This window comes from Trichosurus vulpecula, chromosome 2 (assembly GCF_011100635.1).
Source record: "Trichosurus vulpecula isolate mTriVul1 chromosome 2, mTriVul1.pri, whole genome shotgun sequence".
Classification (NCBI taxonomy): domain Eukaryota; kingdom Metazoa; phylum Chordata; class Mammalia; order Diprotodontia; family Phalangeridae; genus Trichosurus; species Trichosurus vulpecula.
The window spans coordinates 58,346,986-58,369,912 of NC_050574.1; the positions used below are offsets into that span (position 1 = coordinate 58,346,986).

At 46.4% G+C, this 22,927-nt stretch overlaps 1 protein-coding gene across 1 annotated transcript in view; it reads right to left on the reverse strand.

The window, feature by feature from the left end:
* Window positions 1-22,927, reverse strand: part of STPG1 (sperm tail PG-rich repeat containing 1) — a 78,846-nt gene that overhangs the window by 33,013 nt on the left and 22,906 nt on the right. Inside the window, exons 3-4 of the mRNA XM_036747785.1 lie at window positions 12,901-13,002; window positions 2,666-2,836 (exon numbers count right to left, since the gene is read on the reverse strand). Of these exons, the coding sequence (XP_036603680.1) occupies window positions 2,666-2,836; window positions 12,901-13,002 (273 nt within the window). The remainder of the gene's footprint in view (window positions 1-2,665; window positions 2,837-12,900; window positions 13,003-22,927) is intronic.

The following is a 22,927-nucleotide window of genomic DNA, read 5'->3' on the forward strand; positions in this document are numbered from 1 at the left end:
AATTCCTGGAGAGGGCTCTGGTATATTTGCTTTTCAATTCAGTTCACACTTATTAAACTCCTAATAGCCACAAGGCCTTGTCAAAAGCTTTGGTCAAGCACAATTTACATGGGGATTTAGTAATTTATTGTTTAAAAAAAAGATAGCACCACTCTGGCACATAGAAGGTTTCCCTGAAGGACCAAGGTGTGACCTGGGCTGGGAGTATGGACTCAGCAGTTTCTTGGTGACCATTAGAGGCATGAAGCCATAAATTCATGCCCTCAAGTGGGGGCTATGAGTCTTTGCTTTGTGTTAGTAATGGATCAACAGAGGTTTTGCTTTTGTGGGGAGACAGCAGGGAATAGTGTTCTACAGCCTGGGAGGACTGCGTACCCTGTTTGGGGTTTGAGGCTGTAAAAAAGAGTTGTATTCCAGTGCCTTGGGGCAAGGGGGACCCCATTCTGGTGAGGGAATATGCTCAGGATTTCAGGGCTGGAGGTAGAAAGTGGGGTCTCCAGAGGAGTCCCCCTGTCCCAAAACCTAGGATATTCTGGGATTGGAGAAAGGAGGTGCATAGTGTAAAGGTGGGGACAGGCCAAGGGAATCTTTGTAAACAAGGAAAATCCATTCACAAAAATTATGGAGACTCTCATGAAGTTTTGAAGGAAATCAAATTCTGAGTAACAGAAAAACCAGTGAAAGAGAGCATGAAACAGGAGATGGGGGATTACCAGGGCAAAATAGCATAGACATGGTCATTGGCAATCACTGTATGAGATTTTCCTTTTTTGCTTACTTGTTTTTATTTGCCCCAATGGGGAGTTCAGTGGGAGAGCAGAGGTCTGAAATGATTGTGATGTAAAGACAAAAGGCATCAATAAAACACAGTTCTGAAAGAAAGAAAATAGCACCTCTGAGGATGGCATATTTTAGAAGATGATATGTGGGCCTCAGTTTCTTCATCCGTAAAATGAGTGTTGGAATGAATGATCTCTAAGGGTCATCCCAGCTGAGAGCACTTTGAATTTTTCAAAGCACACGGTATTTCATTGGACCCTCCAAACTCACCTCCCAGTGAGGTAAGTTAACCATCTTAATTTAATTCAGTAAGCATTTATGAAGGCCTGAGGCAGCATGAACATAGTGACCTGAGTGCTAGATTTGGAGTCAGGAACTGAGAATGAGTCCCAACTCTGCCCTTCACTGGCTGTGTGGCGTTAGGTAAGTCAATAAATAGTTACTAATCAATAAACATTTATTAAGCACCTACTATGTGCCTGGCACTGCACTAAGCCCTGGAAGCCAAGGGGCTCTGATCAGCAGTATGATGGGGCCACCAAACCCAAGAAACTAATGGGACCCAGTTAAAGGAGACACAGTGAGAGTTCCTCTGTCCTCTGGCCTCAGTGGACTGGAGCTGGAGGATTTTGATCAGTTTAGATCACAAGAGTTCAGGAAGGACATTGTTAAGTCGGACGGCATCCAGAAAATAATGACCAGCAGAGTGAGGGCCCTGGACCATGATTTATGAGAATCTTTGAAGGAACTGGGGATGTTTGATATGGAGGCATAGGGGGCAGGGAGGGAGGGGGAACATGAGAAGTATATTCAACTGTGTGAAGGGCTATCCTTTGGAAGAGGGGTTAGAGTTATGCTTTGTCCTTCTTTATGAACCAGTAGCGATGGGTGGGAGGTGAAAGCTTGAAGTAAGGAAAATTTTCTAACATTGACAACTGTCCCAAAATGGAGAGATGCTGCCCCGGGAGGTGGTAGGTAGCAGAGGCCAGATGGATGCTCACTTTTGGGAGATGTGGTTGAGGAAAATACTTTTCAGGCATGGAGTAGGGTGGACAAGATGGCCTCTGGGGTCTCTTACAACTGGGAAATTCCGACATTCTGAGAGGCTACTTAATCCAATCCAACCCAATCCGACCAACGTTCATTAAACACCTATGCTGTGCCAGGAACTGGGGACAAAAAGTCTAAGAATCTACCCTCCAGAAGCTTCCATTCTACTCACTCTTTTTGGGCCTAAGTATCCCCACCTATAAAAATATGGAGGTTGGGGATGGGGTGTTGGGCTAGATGAACTCTAAGCTTCCTTCCAGCTTTAGAGCCCATGACATTCAAGTACACCCTGACTACCTTACAGGGTACTCTGAAAAGCAAATGCCAAAGATTCATTCGAAGGGCTTTGTCAGAGGTAGAACTAAATACTAGCTATTGTTACCAAGCCCATTTGGCTTGTTTTTTTAACTTGGAAGTCATTTTGTGTTCCCACTGGCTCCCTGGTACAGATGGTGTCAGGACTTGCTGGTAGAATTGGTGCCAAGGGAGTGACTTCCAGGTGTGTGTGTGTGTGTGTGCCCTCCACCCCTAGCATGTAGGCTTCCCTCATTGATACCAGCACCCAGTACACCCTGGAGCAAGTGCCCTGAAAGCAGCAGATCATACACTATTTCAGAAAGAGAATGAACTACCTAGAAAGGTAATGAGTTCTAAGCTATCAGAGGTTTCCAAGTTGAGACTGGGCAGATACTTGTCAGAGGAGTTACGGAAGCTTCTTGTGAATTGGGGAGGGCAGGGTCTAGATGACGTCAGAGGTGCCTTCCCACTCAAAGATGTTCTCCTTCCCCAATCCGCCCCCCCACTTGCCCCCCTCCCCTGGCCCTTTTCCCCTTACATTATAATGATTGGGTGCTGGGGTGAGCCATTTGGAGATTTTCTCACAAAAGGGAGGGTGGAACATGTGAGAGCATGCATTGCTAAAGTCTTTCTTCGAAATCAAACTGGACGGAAGGTTGTAGGCATTGGCTGCAGGGTAATCGGGAATCTTCATGGGCAGTCGGCCATCCTGCAAAAACAAAAGGAATCTAAACACCTTCATCATAGGCTGGCTCAGGAAAAGCCAGAAAGGAAACATAGAGGCCTCCACGCCTTCCCAAAGGGAGAAACTTTCCCAAGCAACAGCGATGGCATCGGTGATGATGGGGACGATTCAGGTGGTAAAACACCAAGAGGCAGTATGGCTTAATCAGTGGGAGCCTGGCCTTGGAGTCATCAGGGCCTGGGGTCTAGTTCTGCCTTGGAAACTTACTCATTGGGTAAACTTAGGCCCACTAGTTATCCTCCAGATGCCCCAGGCAATTCTGAAGTTATAAATGAGGTACTGACTGGGATCAGTGGAGAACATTTCTGGGCTGCAAGTCCTCAAAAATGAAATCCCAAATCCAAACCTAACGATAATAACAGGAATTGCTCACGTTTATCTACTGTTTTACAAAGCACTTTCCTCAAGACCGTCTGTGAGATGGGGGGTGGGGGGTGGGAGGGTGGGAGGGAGATACTGTCATCTCCATTTTCAAGATGTGGAAACTGAGGCTCAGAGGAAGAGAAGAAACTTGTCTAAGTGCTCTCGAACCCAGGTCTTTGGACTCCAAGTTCAGAGTTGTTCCAACAACATCATGGGCTGTCTTTTCTAGCAAGAGAAGCCCCATGTGCCCTCTGGGCTTGTAGGTTGTGGTTCTTGAGAAAAGCAAGTTCAGGCGTGTTTTAGCTTGAGCTTTAAAAAAAAAAACCAGCCCTACCCAAGCAGGTATCAAATGTTTTGGGGCTTGGCATAAAAGACTGCTTTCGGTGCATTTCTGTTGCTTTGACTGCCTTCTGATTCATTCATACTTGACTCATCAGCTGTGTGCTAAGGGTTATTTGATGGGAGCTCAGGGTTTCTTTAATATTTTACTAGAGTCTTCTTAGCAAAGCGTGACTTGCTGTTTCACACAAATAAATAACGTGGGATCTCCAAATGGCCCAGTGGAGTTGGCTTCCGACCTTCTGGCGGCCACAGTTCCACAGGACTTACTCCCCCTTCCCCCGTTTCCCATCTACTAGGTGTTTACATAAGACTCAATAATATTTTTGCTGTCTCATCGGAACCAATCCAGGAAGCCCATGACAAACTGTTCTCAGTTAAAAAACAAACAGAATCGATGTTTGCCCAACGAAGAGGGACAAAAGCTATAGAAACTAGATGATAACATCTTCTTCACCTGGGAGAGTATGGCAGGTATCAGAGTAAGATCGAGAAAAAATGTCCAGTTATCTCCAGGTGAAATAGTTGAGGACATTGCTCTGAGTTTCAATAGGCTGGGGAGTCTCGGGGGAAGGAGCTTCACAGGGAGACTTTGCACGTTGCCAGGGGGAAGGGCGAGCCGGTGAGGCCCTGATTCAGGGTGCTCAGCTCCTGGAGCAAGGGTTCTCAGAAGCATTGACCTGGAGACCACCCATGATACTCAGGTGCTGGATCTGGAGGCAAATGCCCTGGGTTCCAGTCCTGACCTGCGAGACCTTGGGGAATAAAGATCATATGAAACATTTATATAGTGCTTCAAGGTTTGCAAAGGGCTTTACATGCATTATCTCATTTGATTCTCACCGGGAACCCCCAGGTAGGTGGCATTTTCCAAAAGAGGAAACTCAGGCTTAGTCACCTGACCTACTCAGGGTCATCCAGCTAGTAAGTATCTGAGGTAGGATTTGAACTCAGGCCTTCCTGACTCAAAAGTGTACTATGCCATTCTGGGCCTCACTTTCTTCATGTATAAATGGGGTTGAACCAGACACGCTTTGAGGTCACTTCTACTCTAAATGTGTGATCCTGTATGTAGACCCCCCCAGGCCCACCCACCCCTCCAAGTTAGTCTCTGGCCGGTTGCGCTGAGTTCTAGGAGAGAAAGGAAGGAAAGGAAGAAAGAGATAAGAGGAGGGTGATGTAGTCTTTACAGAAGGAAGAAATGGCAGGACAGAATTAGAGTCCTGAGACCTGGGTACGAATCTTACCCACTAGCCACTCTCAGTCATTTTACTTGACACTCAACCTTGTCATCTGTAAATTAGGGGAGATTTCACTTGCACCTCTTAGGAACACACTTTGTAAACGTTCAAGCACCATAGAAATGGGAATCGTTACTCCGTACTGGGGGCCGCTGCATTGCTGGAGACACCAACTACAGCTGGGGAGCTTTGGGAAGACTCGTAACACTCTTTCTTCCACCCTCCCATAGACGCTAAAATCATCTTCCTAAGGTAAACAAATATCTCACCGTTTCACTCCCCTGCTCAAAAGCTTTCAGGAACTCCCCACTGCCAACTCCTCAGTGTATTGCCCAAAGCCCTTCGCCTCCTGTCTCTCCCACCTCTCCAGGATGATTTCATATTTCTCCACTTCAACCAATCTACATTCTAGTCCAACAGGCTAACTCCTCCGAGCTTGGCCCATCTGCCTACTTCAGAGGCCGTAGCCCACCTCTGTGCCTTCTCATAGGCTATTTCTCCAAATCTGGACAACATTCTCCCTTCTTCTGCCACTTAGAATCCCTCACTTCCATCAAAGCCACTTCCTTTGGGACATTTCCTCATTTGTGAAACGAAAGAATTGGGCTCTTCTAGCTCCACCAGCCAATGGTTCTATCCAATGGGTTTCTATTATTGATGTTCAGTCGTGTCCAACTCTTTGTGACTCCTTTTAGGGTTTTCTTGGCAGAGATGCTGGAGGGGTTTGCCATTTCCTTCTGCAGCTCATTTGACAGATGAGGAAACAGAGGCAAAGAGGGTGAAGTGACAGTGTCACCCAGGGTTACACAGTTAGTAAATGTCTGAGGCTGGATTTGAACTCAGGTCCTCCTGACTCCAGGTCCAGTGCTCTACCCACTGTGCCACCTAGCTGCCCACCCAATGCAATAAGGGCATACAAATGTGCTACTCTGCTGTTAGCGTTCTCTCCTTCTCCAATTATTATGCATATGCTTCTATATTTACATGTAACATCCCACCTTCACTCCCCACTGCCCACTCCCTACAAGAAGTAAGCTCCTTCAAGACATGGGACTTCAAGACTTGTACTAAATACTCCTTGGATTAGAATGGTCTGAACTGGACTGACCTAGCTGCATTGGACTGGATTTAACTGGACAATCCACTTCTATGGGGTTTGATAAGGTCCAACACGGCAGACAGTTTCCTATACTCTGCAGCTTCCACGCATTTAGACTCCCTGTTACATGCTCCCTCCTCATCTTCACCATGCTGAGAGTAGATAGAACATATATCTTGAGATTATATCAAATCCTGCCTCTGGCATTCACTAACAATTCATTTTACCTCTCTGAGACTCAGTTTCCTTAGCTGTAAAATGAGAATAAAAACATGGCTAGTGCCTACCTCACAGGGTTGTTGGAAGAACAACACAAAATTTAAAGCAATATGCAGACATCTATAATTAAAAAATATTTGTTTCCTTCAAGGCCTAATTGAAGTGCCACCTCTTCCATGCAGCTCTCCCCGACAGCCTCCGTCTCCCTTGCAAGCTGAAATCAATGTCTGCCTTATCAAATGTCCTTTGTCTTTCCTCTGGCCCTTTCCTTTTCCCTTCTCACACTGTACCTTGTATGGGATCCAGGATGAGAGGGAACAAACATAATGGAACTCGGCCATCCTCTAGTCTTAGGATCAATCCATCCGTCATTCAATCCACAAGAACTTATTAAGTACCACTAATTTATTAAGTGACAGGCACTGTGCTGAGGATGTAAGGAACAAATCAATGCTTGCTTATTATCAAGGATTTTCCATTCTAACAGAATTCTGAGATTATAGAAATAGAGCTGGAAGGGATCCCAGAGGTTATCCAGTTCAACCTTCCCATTTTATAGATAAGGAAACTGAGATCCAGACAAGCAAAGTGACTTTCCCAAAGTCACACAGGTGGTTCGGTAGTAGAGGCAGGTTATCTGACCCCAAGTCCAGTGTCTTTTCCATATACCCCATTTCCCCATTGTCCTCCCTGAGGGCCAGGGCTGGGTCTTATTTCTAGGTCTTTGTATCACCAACACCAGGTAAACCACCTTGGTTTTAACCAGTGCTTTGCAAATGTCTGGGGCTGATCTCAGCTCTGGACTGAAGACCCCCATTTGGCGGAGAGGGGAAGGAGGCCACCAAGCAGAGCAGAGGTGAAGAAAGGCCTGAAGGAGCCCCACCCTGAGCTCCCAGCATTCCCTCTCCTCTGTCCTCTTCCCCACCTCCGACCTCAGCCTAGACCCTGGGGTCTTGGCTCCTCCCCCTCTTACCATGATTCTGCAGTAGGAAATGAGAAGGGCAACTCCATTCTCATAGGAGGGGTGAAAGGGCAAGACCAGTATGACCTGCCATAGGATGGACGGACGTGTGAGCAGGGAGGACAAGGCAGTGGGCAGGCCCAGGGCAAGGCGCTGTCCCTAGGCGAAGTTGGAAAATTGTGTCCCCTTTTCTCCACTATTGTCTACCTGAGGCTTCAAGACTTCATTACAATACAGGAGATATTGCACAATGAACCCCTACCTGCCAGAGAGAGGAATTTTCTGGCATTTAAAACATGTACACTAACATTTCCCAGCCTTCAGGCTAAAAGCCAATGTAAAGACATGCATCAATTTTTTAAAACTCTATTACAAAGTGTTCCTAATGTGCCCTGGACAGTTACTCCATCTTACCTTCCCCTAGTCCCAGCTCGAGTGATCAATAGGCTGTTTTGCTCTAACTCAGGCAATCCATGGATCAAACATTGAAGAACCCTGAACTTCCAAGTCTTCCACTAATTCCTAGATCTTGGGTTCAGAGCTTTAGAGCTGGAGTGGACCTCGGAAGCCATCAAGTCCAAACTTCTGATTTGACAAATGAGAAGACGTGGGTCCAGAGAGTCTGAGTGAATGACTGGCCCAACTGAAGCCACATTGGTAGCGATAACAGAGCCGAGACTCAAAACCAGATCCCCTGACTCCAGATCTTTCCACTGCTCGAGAAACCCAATGTAGTACCGCATACCTCCTATGAGCAAGCCTCTTGCTTTGGGGGAGCCCCAAAGCTGCAGGAGACTGAAGAAGGGAGGTAGTGAGGTCAAAAGCCTCTGTCCTTAAGTCCTGCCATAGGGCACCAAGTCCAGTCTTCACACGAAGTACAAATAATTTAACAAGAAATCATTGTCTCTCATGTGCATCATGTTTTCCATCATTTGGGGGCCATCAACCTCAGTCCTGGCCACAGTTGCTGAAGAATGCTTATGTTGTTTTGGGGGGGTTTTCTCCTTCCTATTCAAGAATATGGGAGAAGCAGCATGTATAACAATCAGGTGCCCCGAGTCTGGTGTGTTCGGTTCTGCTAACATTTTTACTTAATGCTCTGATGTTAAAAAATAACACTACTTGGCATTGTTTTTAGTAATACTGTTGTTGCTATTTGACTAGAAAAAAATCTATAATTTTTCTTTTTAATACCTAGTTTTCAAAAGATTTGCATGTTTTCCATTGTTTTCAGGTAGTTAATCTGCAATCAATCCATGTACTGACTTGTCCTGGTACCTCTTTCTCCAGAATTAGATAGTTCTCCACCCTTGGGCTAGAGATGAGAAGACACTGATCAGAGCCTTCCCATTTGAAATTCTGGGAGGCAGGGGTGAGTCAAAGTCTAGCCCTTGACCTTAAGCCTCATCCGATCCATGCAACAGTGTCCTAGGCACGCAGCCCTTTGTTTTAGAACTGGTCCATGGAAGCTTGCCTTCAACCCTAGGTCGCCAGAGGACCTAAGTTCAATCCCCACACCCACCCATGATGGTTACTATCTCTGTCACCTCGGGAAAGTCACTTAACGTCCTTGAGCCTCAGTTCCCCAAACACTAAAATGCAGAGGTTGGACCCCATGGCCTCTGAGCTCCCTTCTATTCCTATACTCTACTCCTTTTTAAATTTCCTGGATTCTTTTACCCTGTCTTAGCATCTTAGACTTAAAACTAGGAGAGACCTCAGAGGCAATCTCATCCAACTGTTGCATTTGAGGTCTAGAAATGATTTGGCAAAATCCTGAAGATATCAACAAAGTGGCAGGGGCAGGGGCAGGGGCAGGACCCACAGCCTCTGGGTGCTATCCAAGGATAGCACTGTTTCCATAGTACCATGCTGCATTCCCCACGTGAAGGGATCCGGCTCCCTGGCCGCCCTGGCCAATGAGCTGAGTTGGCTCCTTGGGTTCCAAATCTCCTGGAAATCACCCAGAGAAGGATGGCCAGCATTGAGGAGGGCCTGGAGATCATGCCATGTGAGAGGTGACCAAAGGCCCTGAGGCCATGGAATGTGGAGAAAACTTGGTGGGGGGAGGGGAGGAGGTTCATAAACTCCTCGAGGGCAGGGGACATTTTTGGTTTTGTCTTTGTATTCCTGGTGCCCAGCACAGTGCCTTGGCCATGGGAGAGACTTAGTAAGTGCTTTTGTGATTGGTTTGCATTGGATTAAATTGGACTAGATTGGACTGGGGTTCATTAACACCTGTCTTCAAGGATTCAAAGGCCTATAGCTCTGTGGGCCCAGAGGGTAGAATTAGCAATGAATGCAGTGGATGGAGGTTAAAGAGAAACCATTTCAGGTTTACTATTATACAGGGAAATTTTTAAAAATAAATAAAAATAAAAGCTCTCCCTAGTCATAGAGCTGTGCACCACTGCAGTGGGCTATCCCAGAGGTGGAGGCTTCCCCCTTCCTGGAGGACTCCAAGGAGAGGATAGATGGCCACTTGCGTGGGGTGTCAAGGGGATTCATAAGCTGGAGTTCCAAATCTGAGGATCTCCGTTTCCTGGAGCCCAATTACCCCTGGCGCGGCATGGAGGTGGCCTGGGATGTGGCTCCAACATCTGAGAGTCCTCTCTGACACACTGCTCTCCATGATCCCCTCCCCTCCATCTAAGTCCTGTCTCTTTCCCAGTGCCTCTCCTCTCCAGCCCCTCATCTCCACTCCTTCTATGATTGCCCAGGATCAAGCCCTTCCTTTCTTATTTAATCTATAGCGGTAACCTCCTAACCAGTCTTGCTACTTCCAGGCTAGTCAGTCTCCATTCCATCCCACTTCCTCACTGCCCTACTGTCCTCCATCCCAAAACTTTCAGTGGCACCACAATGACTGTCCTGCATCCAAGACTCATGATACTGCCCTTCACATATTCAATACTGCAGCCAAACTGGCCTGCTTATGCTGTCTGTCACCCCCATCCCAACCCCCATATTCACCCCATCCCATCCCATTATACTCCCCCATTGCCTTGACCTCAAAGTGTACTGGTGTGATGACAGAGAGAGTCAGGAAGACCCAGATTCGAATCCTGCCTCTGACACTGCCCAGCTATGTATGGTACTTGACCTCGTTTAAATCACAGCTGGGATACAGTCACCGTGTTACCTCGGGACAAGTTACTTAATGACGGCCTGAGCCTCCCTTTCATTATCGATAAAATGAGGATACTTAAAGCACTTCCTTCACAGGGTTGTTAGGCAGGTCAAGGAGGCAGGGTATTAATTGCTCTGCTAACCTTAAAGCACTATGTACATGTCAGCTTCTTTTCCTCATATGGCTCCAGAGATGAGAATGGACTTCCCTGCCATCTCCCAGCTGCAGCCCTTCCCTTCCTTCAAGGCCCAGCCTCCATCACCCCTGCCCCCAGGTGAAATGGACCTGTCTCTCCCCAGATTCCTCCCAGCACTTTGAAGGTCTCTCCCCTCCCTCTCTCTTGCATCAGGGGAATTTGTGTGCCTGCCCTTCCCTCCATCCAACTGTGGGCTTCTTGACGGCAGGCTCCGTGTGGATCCATCTCAGCAGGTAAGTGGGTAGAGTACTGGGCCCAAAGTCAGGAAGAGCTGAGCTCAAATTCAGCTTTGGACAGTTACTACCTGTGTGACTCTGGGCACATCACTTAACCTCTGTCTGTCTCAGTTTCCTCACCTGTAAAACGTGGACAGCAGCAGCACCTGCCTCCTTGGATTGTTCTGAGGATCAAATGAGAGAATATTTGTAAAAAAAAATAAAAAATGCTTAGCACAGTGCCTGGCACATAGTGGGTGCTTCATAAACACTAGTTGTTGTTATCCTCTGAGAAGGCAGCCTCGTTTGCTAAACTGTCTGCTGTGGAATGGAGCCGGGCTGTGGGCAGAGCCCCTGTTTGGCTGAACAATCCACTGGAAGGAAACCTAGGTGTTGCAGGAAGTGTTTGCTGATGACTCAGCTGGTGACAGTCAGAAGCTCCAGTACATTTCTAATGCCTTGCAGTTTCAACAACGTGTGCCTCAGTCAGCGACGAGTGGATTCCCACCATCCCTCGGGGCAGGGGGGCGGGGGGGGGGGGAGATTGAGATTGATGAGTAGTCCTGCCTCTGTGGTATAGATGAAGCAACGGGCTGGTGGGAGGTGGCGTGCTTCAGGTCACAGTCAATCCACAGCCCGGTCAGGGTTAGGTTTGGGTGGCTGATGAGTGTGCCAGGATGAGGGCACGTCCCTTGCGTGCCTTCCCTAGAGTCGACAAAGTAGTGAGATGCCTGTGGCTTCGGGCAAGGTGTGGTGCTTCTGACCCAGCAGGATGGGTCTTGAACCCGCTGGAGGTGTGAGCAGTCAGATCTGAGCTGCTGGGGGAGACCCTGGGCAATTCAGCTCTGCCGACCTCGAATTCCAAACAGCAGTAGGTACATTCCTTCCATTCTGGAGAGACTCTGAATAGGATCTGTAAAGGGCTTTGAGATCATCTGTGGTGGTAAATGCTATCGTAAGTCAGAAGCCTCTTCATAACCTTTAAAAGGCCAAAAGGAGAGCAGCAGCTCTGTCCTCTCTGGGGCTTTCCTCCCAGAAGCCCCAGGTAGGTAGATAGTGTGAGGATTGTCATTCACAGATGAGAAGGCAGAGGCCACAGCTCCCAAGTGAGGGAACCCAGATCCTAAAGTGCTCTTTCTGTCATTCCCTACCTCCTAATTTAAAACCAATAATAAGAATTCTTCAAATACTATCTGCTGGATATTTTTGCCATTTCAATTTCAAAATGATTTTCTGGATTTTGACTTGGCCAAGACCTGTTGGTGCCTTGTCATATTTATTTGGATGTGGTTATAAATACTCTGGACAGATTCTGACAGAGCCCTAGTTTCCTCATTGAAAAGAGGGATAATGACAGCACCCTCTCTACTTCTTGGGGTTCCAGTGAGGCAAGTGATTTGTCATTAGAAAGCACGCCACAAATATTGTCATTGCTTTGCCAGGATACCCAGCTGAATCATCCCAAATTCTGAATTCTCCTTCAAGTGCCTCTCCCCAGCTCGGTCTGGGTGTGGCATGGGGGTGTGGCAACAAAATGGAACCTCTCTCTTGGCTTCTATTTACCCACCTAGGAAATGGGCAAAAACATTTCAGAAGAAAGCTTGTCTCCTGCCCAGGGTCATGTCTGTGGAAAAACTTAAGGCTCTTCAGATATAACCAAACATGTCTGGCATCATGGAAAACTACCTTGGACTTGGGATCAATAGACTTGAGTCCCTGGAGTCCCCAACTCTCCCGTTTCCTGTCTGTGTAGCCTTCCCCTGAGTCAGTTTCCATTTCTTCAGCCGAAAATGATCCATACCTTGAGTGGCAGGAGCCAAGAAGGCCTGGGTCCAAATCTTACCCCTTACCTCCACTGCCTGTGTGACTCTGAGCAAGTCACTTCACTTGTAGGTTTCTTTACCTGTAAAACGGGAATGATGGCACCTGCCTCACAGGATTGGGGGTGAGGATCAACGGAGATAATACATAGAAAGTGTTTTATAAACTTTAAAGGTCAATACGGAAATGTTAGCTATCACCATCATCGTCAGTATTATCACCATTAGTACTGGTGTTCTCATCACCTGGGAGGGGGCTGTAAGCACCAAATGAGGTCATTGCCCTTGGCAGACAGAAAGGCCGCTAACAGACGTGCAGCCTCCTTAACGGGAATGAAGGAGATAAGCAAAGTCACAGGAGGCCGGAGATGACTGGGCCCTGGTTTCTGGCTGTGAAGGAAGGAGGGAGAATGGAAGAAGCCACCAAAAAGGGAGACTGTCTCACCGAAGATGGAAAACCTACTGTCCCTTTCTTTGACAGTGAGACACTGTTGAACTCTGGAGACTGGTGAATGACGTTGTAGAAACCTGGACCTGGGTTTTCATCCTAAGGGAGAAGGAGAAAAATCCTGTCAATCGATCAGTTGGTCGATCGATCATCAGTCAACAAGCATTTATGAGGTGCTAGACAGGTGGCAGGCATTGCTCACTGCAGTCCCCTCTGCTGCCTCTCTGCCACCGAGGGAGAATGGCCAGCAAGTGAGTGCATTGCCAAGTAAGTGAAAAATCTCATCTTCTTCCTGTTTCTCTAAATGCCTCATCACTGCCCCAGCCTGGGAAATGTGCCGCTTCCCAAAGAGTCCTGGATTGGGGATTAAGAAACCTGGGTTCTAGTCTCAGCTCTGCTATTCTGCGTGTGACCATGGGCAGGTAACATTGATCTCTGGGCTTTGTCTCCCATCTCTTAAGCTGTAACTAGTGATTCTGACATCAGCTGCAAGAACCAAGGAATGTAAGCATGTTGGGGGAGGGGGGGTGGCAGGAGAGAAGCATAGGTAGAGTGCAGAGAACAGTATACTACCTGCTGGGGAGCAAGAGAACTTAGAATACAAAATATTTGAGTTGGAAAGAATCTTAGAACATAAAGTGCGAGGACTGGATCATGTTAGAGCTGAAAGAGACCTTTGGACAAAGAGTGTTAAAGTTAGAAGTTATTAGAGATCAAAAGCAAACCCTCATTTTCTAGAAGGGCATGGCTGTAACTAGGCTGGGACAGCTGGAGCTTTGCCCCAAGGCACTGAATCTTAGAGGGGGCACCCTGCCTCCCCCAGTAGTCCTCTAGGCCACCATCCTTGCTTATCCATGATACAGGCTGCCACCAGCACCACCCCCCTTCTATCACACTATACACTTCTCTGAGTGCCCAGAGTCCTACCTGTAGCAGACCACCATGGGGATGTTCAAACTGGATCTTGGGATGAGAGAGAATATCACCGCTACACCTTCCCCCATCACCATACACTTCACCTCTATAAGGGTCCTTGGTCATGCTATAGAGGGGCAGCCCAGATTGTCTGTTAAATTGGTCACCCCTCCCCCGTGCACCTGCCAGAACAGAATATACAAACTAGAAGACTTCATGAAAGCCACCTCCCTGCTTGGCTTCCACAGTCTTCCAATTCATTGTGGCTTCTATTTAAACTTCCAGGCTGCTTGCCAGGAGGAGTTCCATATTGGCAGTGTTTAGCATGGATGTTTGGTAGGCAGAGAAACTTGTAGGCATCGCTCTCCTCAGAACCCTTCTATGGCTCCCCATTGCTGACTAACACCCTTAATCTTGTCTTCAAGGCTCTCCACAATCAATCAATCGACAAGCATTTATTAAGCACTCACTACTGTGCGAGGCATGGAGGATACAAAGAAATTCAAAACCAGTCCCTGCTTTCCAAGTACTCAAGTACTCACATTCTAACCAGGAGACAACATGCCAACAACTATACAAGAAATATACAGTGTAAATGGGGAGAGGCATGATCTCAGAGGGAAGGAAAAATGCAGATTGGAACTGAGCCTCCCAGGAGACTTGGGAAGCCAGGAGGTAGAGGTGAGGAAGGAAAGCATCTGTGCATGGGGAAAGGCCAGTCAAGAGACAGAGCACTATGTTCAAGGAAGAGCTCGAAGGCCAATGTCACTGGACGGTAGTGTGTGGGGAGGAGAATGAAGTGTAAAGAGACTGGAAAGGTAGGAAGGGTCAGGTTCTGAAGGGCTTTGGAAGCCAAACAGAGGATTCTATATTTGATCCTGGAAGTGATAGGGAGTCACTGCAGTTTATTGAGTAGGGAAGTGACATCAGGTCTGAGACAATGATGACTTTGGCAGCTGAGTGAAGGATGGACTAGAGCAGAAGAAGACCTGAGGCACACGGACTAACCAGGAGGCTGTGGGGACATGGGGGGTAATGAGAGCCTGACCCAGGATGGTGGCCATATAAATGGAAAGAAGAGAATGGATAATGAGAGGTATTGTAAAGGCAGAAACAACAAGACTTGACGACAGATTGGATAAGAGAGAGGAGAGAGAGTGAGGAGCTGAGGATGACCTAGCTTGTGAGTCTGGGGGACTGTGAGGAGGAGGATGCCCTTAACAGTAATAGAAAATTTGGAAAGAGGTGATGTGGAGAAGAGATAATGAGTTTTGCCTGGACCATGTTGAGTTTGAGGTGTCTACAGGACACCCAGTTCAAAATGTCCAACAGGTGGCTGGTGATTTGAGACTGTAACTTAGGAGAGAGGTTGTTGTTCAGTTGTTTCAGTCATGTCCTACTCTTCATGACCCCATTTGGGGTTTTCTTGGCAAAGATGCTGGAGTGATTTACCATTTCCTTCTCCAGCTCATTTTACAGATGAGGAAACTGAGGCAAACAGGATTAAGTGACTTGTCCAGGGTCACATAGCTAGGAAGTATCTGAGGCTAAATTTGAACTCAGGTCTTTAGAACTCCAGGCTCAGCACTTTATCCACTGCGCTACCAAGTTGCCCATAGAAGAGAGGTTAGAGCTGGATATATAAATCTGGGAATCATTTACATAGAAATAATAACTTAACCCATAGGAGTATATGAGATTGCCAAGGGAGATAACATAGAAGGAAAAGTGAAGAGGGTCCAGGACAGAGTCTTGAGACAGCCATGATTAGTGGGTGCCACTTGGAAGAAGAAACAGAAAGGGAGATAAAGGAGCAGACAGATAGGAGGGTGCATCAGGAGAGCTGTATCACAAAAACCTGGAGAGGAGAGAGAACCCAGGAAAAACAGGATGGCCAACAGTGTCAAAGGTTGCAGAGAGGTCAAGGGTGCTGACGAATGAGAACAGCTGTTGGATGTAGTAATTAAGAGATAACTCGTGACTTTAGAGAAAGTGGTTTCAGTCTAATGATGAGGTTAGAAGCCAGAGGGTTAAAAATCAAGAGAGAGTAAAGGAAGTGGAGGAATGGATGGTAGTCCACTTTCTCAAGGAATTTAGCTAAAGAAAGAAGAGACTGGACAATTGTTGAGGGGGGATGGTAGGATTAAGGGAGGAGTATTTTTAAGGATGAGAGAGATATGGGCATGATTTATTTGTAGGCAGCAGGGAAGGCATTAGGAGACAGGGAGAGACTGAAGATTAGAGTGGAAATGATAGAATGGACAACCTACTTGAGAAAATGGGAAAGGACGGCATCAAGGAAGGAGGGATGGATGGATGTGGCAGGTGTTACCTCAGCAAGAAGAAGGGCCACCTTTTCATTAGAGACAAGGAGGGTGGAGGAAGAGACAGTGAGGAAAGGGATGAGAAGGATGGAAGACAAAGAAGAAGGTCATCCAACAGCCACAGTTTTTCCAGATGAGTATGAGGTAAGGTCCTCAGCTGAGAGGGTGAGAAGAGGGTGATGTGGGAGAATAGGGAAGGAATGAAAAGATTTTGAAATGTCGTTATAGAGAGTAGGAGAGAGGGTAAAATAGGGGCATGTAAAATGATTTCCCTGCTGCAGTGAAGCCCAGTTAAGATTAAATGTGCAGTGATTCTAGTCACCAAGGTGGAGATAAGGAAGAGAGGACAGTGTAGCCAATGGAGGGGTAATGGCCTGGGATATAACTTAGGGGAATCAGAAGTCACAGTCAGGATGAAGAACAGGGTTAGGGGTCATATGGCAGAGGGAAATATAGAATGATGAAAGATGATGATCAAATGAAAGAATTTTGGATTTCATGAACATGGAAGTGATAGCAAGAACAAGGGTGTGACTGAGATGTAGGCGTAGGTCCTGGGGATTGACTAGATTGAGCAACTGGAAAGTTGGGATACCTGAGATGGAGTATTAATATATATTGATGTTGTCTTCTATGTTTATTGAGGATAAGAGTTGGGGAGGAAGAAAAGACTGCGAGCCAGACACTGAACTCACTGAAGAAAGGAGAATGTCCCAGGTTGGGGGTGGGAGGGAGATTGATAGATAATAGCCTAACATATAATATGGATTGGATGAGCAATTTGAATGGTGTGACTCTCAGAGGAATAGAAATTGCTCACTGGTTGGCTACAAGGAGAGTATAGACATAACAAGGGCAAGAAGGATGCCAATGGGGCAGCTAGGTGGTACAGTGAGTACAGCACAGGCCCTGGAGTCAGGAGGACCTGAGTTCAAATCCAGCCTCAGACACTTGACACACTTACTGGCTGTGTGACCTTGGGCAAGTCGCTTAACCCCAAATGCCCTGCCTTTCCCCCTCCAAAAAAAAAAGACAAAAAAGGATGCCTACTCTTGAATCATGACTGTGAGTTTAGGGGTACAAGGGAAAGTAAGGTCAGGGAAGCTGTGTCATCAGGAAGGATCCAGGTCTCAGTGAGCACCATAAGACAGAAGGAATAAGAAAGGCAAAAGCTAAAGATGAACATGAGTTTATTAATGATTGAATGGGTATTCCAGAGAGCACAGTAGAAAGGGTGGGTAGATGTGGATTGGATCCCTTGTGGGGTTGGGTTGAGTCAGATGGGAGTGAGGGAAAGTGTAGTTGGGAATGGGGAACGAGGTTTGTATTTCTGTAACCGAGGTTTAGAATACTGAAAAGTGAGAGCATGGAGCGGCGACACACGTAAATGATTGAGGAATGAATCGAGGCAGAGTATCAGTGGCTGGAGAGAGGTCCATTGAGTGTTGTTTGGGGCCCTCCCTTGAGCTCCACCACATTGGAGTTGGTAATGCTGTGCCTGGCCACGTCCAGTGTGCCCATCTCACAGTAGGCAGGGGCTGGGCTGGGCTGGGCTGGGAAAGGCCTCTAGAGAACTGGAGAAATCTCTGGAGCAAATAGGCCTGAATGGGTGGCTTAGAGTCAAGCTGATGCATGACATTCTGGGAAGGCTCCAGGGCAAAGACAGAGCTAAAAGATGAGTGACCTGGATCTGGGGCTGAAGCAGAGCTTCCTAGGAAGTCTCTAAAGTAATGAGGCAGGTAGCTAGACTGAGGTGGCCACAGGGCTCCCTAGGGTAAAGGTGGCCTGGACCCAGGAAGATGCCAAGAGGCAGCTGCTTCCCTCACCAGTCACATCTCCCATCTCCCATCCCGTTAGCTGGGAGCGTTTCAAACCAATCAATCAACATGCATCAATTAAATGCCTACTATGGGTCGGGAACTTCCCAAGTGTTGGGAGAAAAAAAGACAAAAACAAAATAGTGCCTGCTCTCAGGGAGCTTATGTTCTATCAGGAAAAAGCAATGTGATAGATAGCATGGTACAGAAGAGAGGATATTGTTCTTGGAGTCCAGAAGACTTGGGTTCAAATCGTGCCTTAGATGGCTATGGGACCTGATCAAGTCACTTAACCCCTTTGTACCTCCCTAGATCATAGACTTAGAGCTAGAAGTGGCCTTTAAGGCCATCTGGCCCAAGTCCTTCACTTTGCAAAAGAGGCCAGCAATGGTTAAGTGACTTGCCAAAGGTCACATAGTTATAAAGGGCCATATCCAGGATTGAGATTCAGATCTAGGTCCTCTGACTCCAAAATGCTCCCTCCACTACACCGAGCTGCCTTTGTTTCCTCTTCTGTACAATAGTGGGGTTGAATCCCTCCAAGTTGTAAGTCTACAACCCTATGTACCCATATATACAAAAGATACATAGAGCAGACCAAAGGTAATGGGGGGGGGAGTTGGGGGCACAGGCAGTTTCTGCCTATCATTTACTCTTTCCTGGCCTTAGTTTCTCCATCTGCAAAGTTAATCTTGCATTAATTACCTCACAGGTTTGTTGTGAGGAGAGCCCTTCTGTAAATCCTGAAGGTGAGCTCTCACTAACTCCTATTATTCTCTTCTCCCTAAGTCCTATTCCACCAAGCTGGGTCATCTATCCATCAGTTGCCAAGCATTTACTCAGCACTTTTTCCTATGCCTCCAACATCCCCTCCCTGACTCTACCTCTGTTTCTGCCCGTTGAAATGATTTATGTACATACATCATCACCCCAACTGGGCTATAATATCCTTGGGGGCAGGGTTGGCATCTTATATCGGTCAACAAACACCTACTGTGTGCCAGGCACTGTGCTACATGCTAGAGATAGAAAGACATAAGACAGTCTCTGTCCTCCAGGAGCATACAATCTAATGGGGAAAACAACACATAAACAGAGCCTGAAAAGGGGGAGGTGGGAGGCAGGAATGATGAAGTCAGGAGGAGTCCAGCCAGGGTAGAAATGATGAGTTGGCTGCCCTAGGAGCCCTCCTTAAATGGAGAATCTGGGAGGAGCTGTTACTTGTCTCCTCTCTACCCTCTCCAGTTAGGGGGTGGGAGGAGCCCAGGGGCAGGGGGTACTAAGCAAGTGTGAATCTCAGGATTAATGTGATCTTGTAGAATGATGAATTCCTGGAGACCCTGATGAAGTCCAGCAGGGCAAGTGAGTGGAAAAGACACTCTTTTATGAATAATTTTCTATAGAAGACCATATCTTCATAGTTACACAATTGATTATAAGAACAGCTAACACTTATACAGCACTTCACAGAGGCAGCCAGGTGGCACAGCAGATAGAGTGCCAGGCCTGGAGTCAAAATGACCTGAGTTCAAATCTGGCCTCAGATACTTGCTAGCTGTGTGACCCTGGGCAAGTCATTTAACACTGTTTGCCTCAGTTTCCTCACCTGTAAAATGAGCTGGAGAAAGAAATGAGAAACCACTCCAATATCTCTGCCAAGAAAACTCTAAATGGGGTCATGGAGAGCCAGGTATCACTGAAAACGACTGAACAACAAATAAAGCACTTTAAGTTTTGCAAAGCAGTTCATATGTGTTAATTCATCTGTTCCTCATGATAATCCTGTGAAGTAGGCACCATTATTGTCTCATGAGGAAACAGAGGTCAAGTATTATTAAAGTAACAAAGTGTTTATCTTTGTATCTTCTCTTCTATATAGGGTACTTGCTAAATGGTTACTGAATGAATCAATGAAAGTAGCCACCGAGAAACATGGGAAGACTTGTGTGAAGTGATGCAAAGTGAAATCAGCAGAACCAGGACAGCCATATAAACAAGCACTACAACAATGCAAGTGAAAGGAACACCAACAAAACAAAACAGAATGTTCTGATATTAGAACAACCAGTCCAGCCAGGTGACGCCACAGCACACAGAGCCCTCAGCCCGGAGTCAGGAAAACTCATCTTCCTGAGTTCAAATCCAGCCTCAGAAACTTACCAGCTGTGTGACCCTGAGCAAGTCACTTCACCCTGTCTGCTTCAGTTTCTCATCTGGAAAATGATCTGGAAAAAGACATGGCAAACCCTTCCAGTATCTTTGTCAAGAAAACTCCAAATGGGATCACAAAGAGTTGGACGGGACTGAAAAGACTGAACAAAATGCAGCTTGGTCCCAAAGAAGAGCCATGAGAAGGCACTTCCCCACCTCCCCTTCTTCACCAATGTGACAGTCTACGGGCATGGAACACTACAGATCTGTTTTCTTTCCAATATCCTAGATAATTTTGCTGAATGTTTTTCCTCTTCTTTCTTATTCTCTATTATATAGGCTGGCTCTCTTGGTAGGAGGGAAGAAAGTCAGACTAAGAATTAAAGGGGATAGACGATACAAACAGTTAATTTTTCTAAAAGGGAAATGGTCGGCATGTATAGGGCACTACAAGTTCTGCGAAATTCCTTACAATCCATTTTCTCATTTGATCCTTACAATGACCCTGGGAGGTAGGTCCCATTATTATCCCCATTCTGATGATGAGGAAACTGAGGCACAGAGTAGTTAAGGGACTTCTCTAGGGTCATATAGCTCATAGTTGTCTGAAGCTGGATTCAAACCCAAGTCTTCCTAATTTCAAGTCCAGAGATCATTCATTTAAGGCATACTACAGATTAATGATAATTCCATTCAATGAGTATTTACCAGGTACTTTTTATGTACCATCAGAGTAGAGAATTTTTAAAAAATTAAATAGTTACAAAATCATTGAAACTCAAGACTTGAAAATGACCTCAGAGAGCAAGTGGTCTGACCCACAGAACCTGAACATGTACCCTCAGTATAACATACAGTGGTAATCGGTCATCCGGTCTTTGCTTGAAGACATCCAGTGGAAAAATCCCAGGCAGCCCCTTCCTCTTTGGGACAGCTCCCACTGTTTGGAAGCTCTTCCCAACATCAAGCCCAAATCAGCCTATTCTGTAACTTCTACCCACCCCTCCAAGTTCCACCTTCTGGAGCTGAGCAAAACAACTGAGTTCTTCTTCCACATCAGCCCTTCGCATATTTGAAGCTTCTCGGGCTAACCCCTGCCAGTTCCCTGGGCAGTTTGTGGCATGCCAGCAGGGCCCCTCCCTATCCCTGATGCAAATCTCCACCCTCCAGATGCTTATTTAATTTAATAAATAGTAAGGGCCTCTGCTGATACATAAGGGCCCTATTGCAAGATCCCAGAGGTACAAAGCATCACAAGTTTGCATTTTCCTGGGAGTGTTAGGGAAAAGAATATGAGAATGAGTGTGGTGGTAGCTAAGGAGAGGTCCAAAAAAATGCTCTTAGAAATCTGAGTATGGAGGTTTGTGGGTCATCGGGAAAGGCACTGTGGAGGAAGGGGCACCAGTATGGTGAACCTAGGGCAGACAGGGACCTCAGAGGCCATCTTGTGCAGCCCCGCAACTTTCCACATAAGAAAACAGAGGCCAGGAGGTCACATAGATGGTAAATGACAAAGTCATGATTTGAATGGGAGTCTCCTGGCTCCAAAGCCAGTACACTTTCCTTGGCATGACCAGGCCTGAGCCTAGAAGGAAGAGGATTCCGAGATGACATTCGCAACTGCACCCAAGCATGAGAGGGAGGGTCAGGGTCAGGAAACTACTAGGCATTCAGATACTGCCACAGACTCTCCTTAAAGCAAGAGTCCCAAACTTTTCGTGGGTCACGGGCTCCTCCTCCCACCCTCCATCAGGTGTGGCAGTCTGAGGGAGCCTGTGGGCCCCTTCTCAAAACAGTGTTTTTAAATACATACAATTAAATACGGGCAATTACAGAGGAAATAAATTATACTGAAATATAGCTGTCAAAGTATTTTTAAAAATTTTTCTGAAAAGCTCCTAGACCTCAGGTTAAGAATCCCTGTCCTACGATTCCAAAGGACTCACGACGGAAAATCTACCTCCAGAATAAGAACTTTGGAGTCTGAACATGGATGGGAGCATACTGTTTGCTCTTTTGTTCTGTTTCTTCCTTCTCATGGTTCCTCCCATTAGTTCTAATTCTTCTTTACATCATGACTAATGTGAGAATGTTTAATATGGATGCATTTCAGATGGCATGCCTTCTTGGGGATGGGGGAAGGGAAGGAGGGGAAGAAAATCTGAAACTCAAAATCCTATGGAAGTGAATGTTGAAAACTAAAAATAAATTAATTTTTTAAAATGAAAAAAAAAAAGAATCCCCTTCCTAGCTAGAGTATTTTCTAAGTCATAGAACATTAGAGATCTTATAGGCCATTGGAGATCCAATGATCCTACATGCTAACCAGCTAGTACTCAGGAGGTGTTCATGAAATCCTTCCCGAATTATTACTTGACAGTCCAGTCTGACCCAGATGGAAGGAGTGGTATAAGGCATCCGAGCGATAGAAGATGAGGAGGAGGGGAGAAGGGGCTCACAGCAAATGGCCTCAATTTTTTCTGTAAAATATGAGGCAAAATTCTCAGCTAAGAGAAGTGGGGGAGGGGAACCATGGAAGGCTTGAGGAGGGATGAAGAGATGCTGTGGAGAGGATAAGCTGATGTTTTGCGAGAAGAAATGATGTGCTAAAATGTCACACTGTCAATAATTGTTGAAACAAGAGGTAGAATTAGGGTACGGCTTGGGACAGTAGAAAGAATTGGACTTTGGAGTCAGTCAATAAACATGTATTAAGCATCTACAATGTGCCAGGCACTGGGGATACAAAAAGAGGCAAAAGATAATCCCTGCCCTGCCCAAGGAGTTTACAATCTAATGGGGGAGACAACAAGCAAA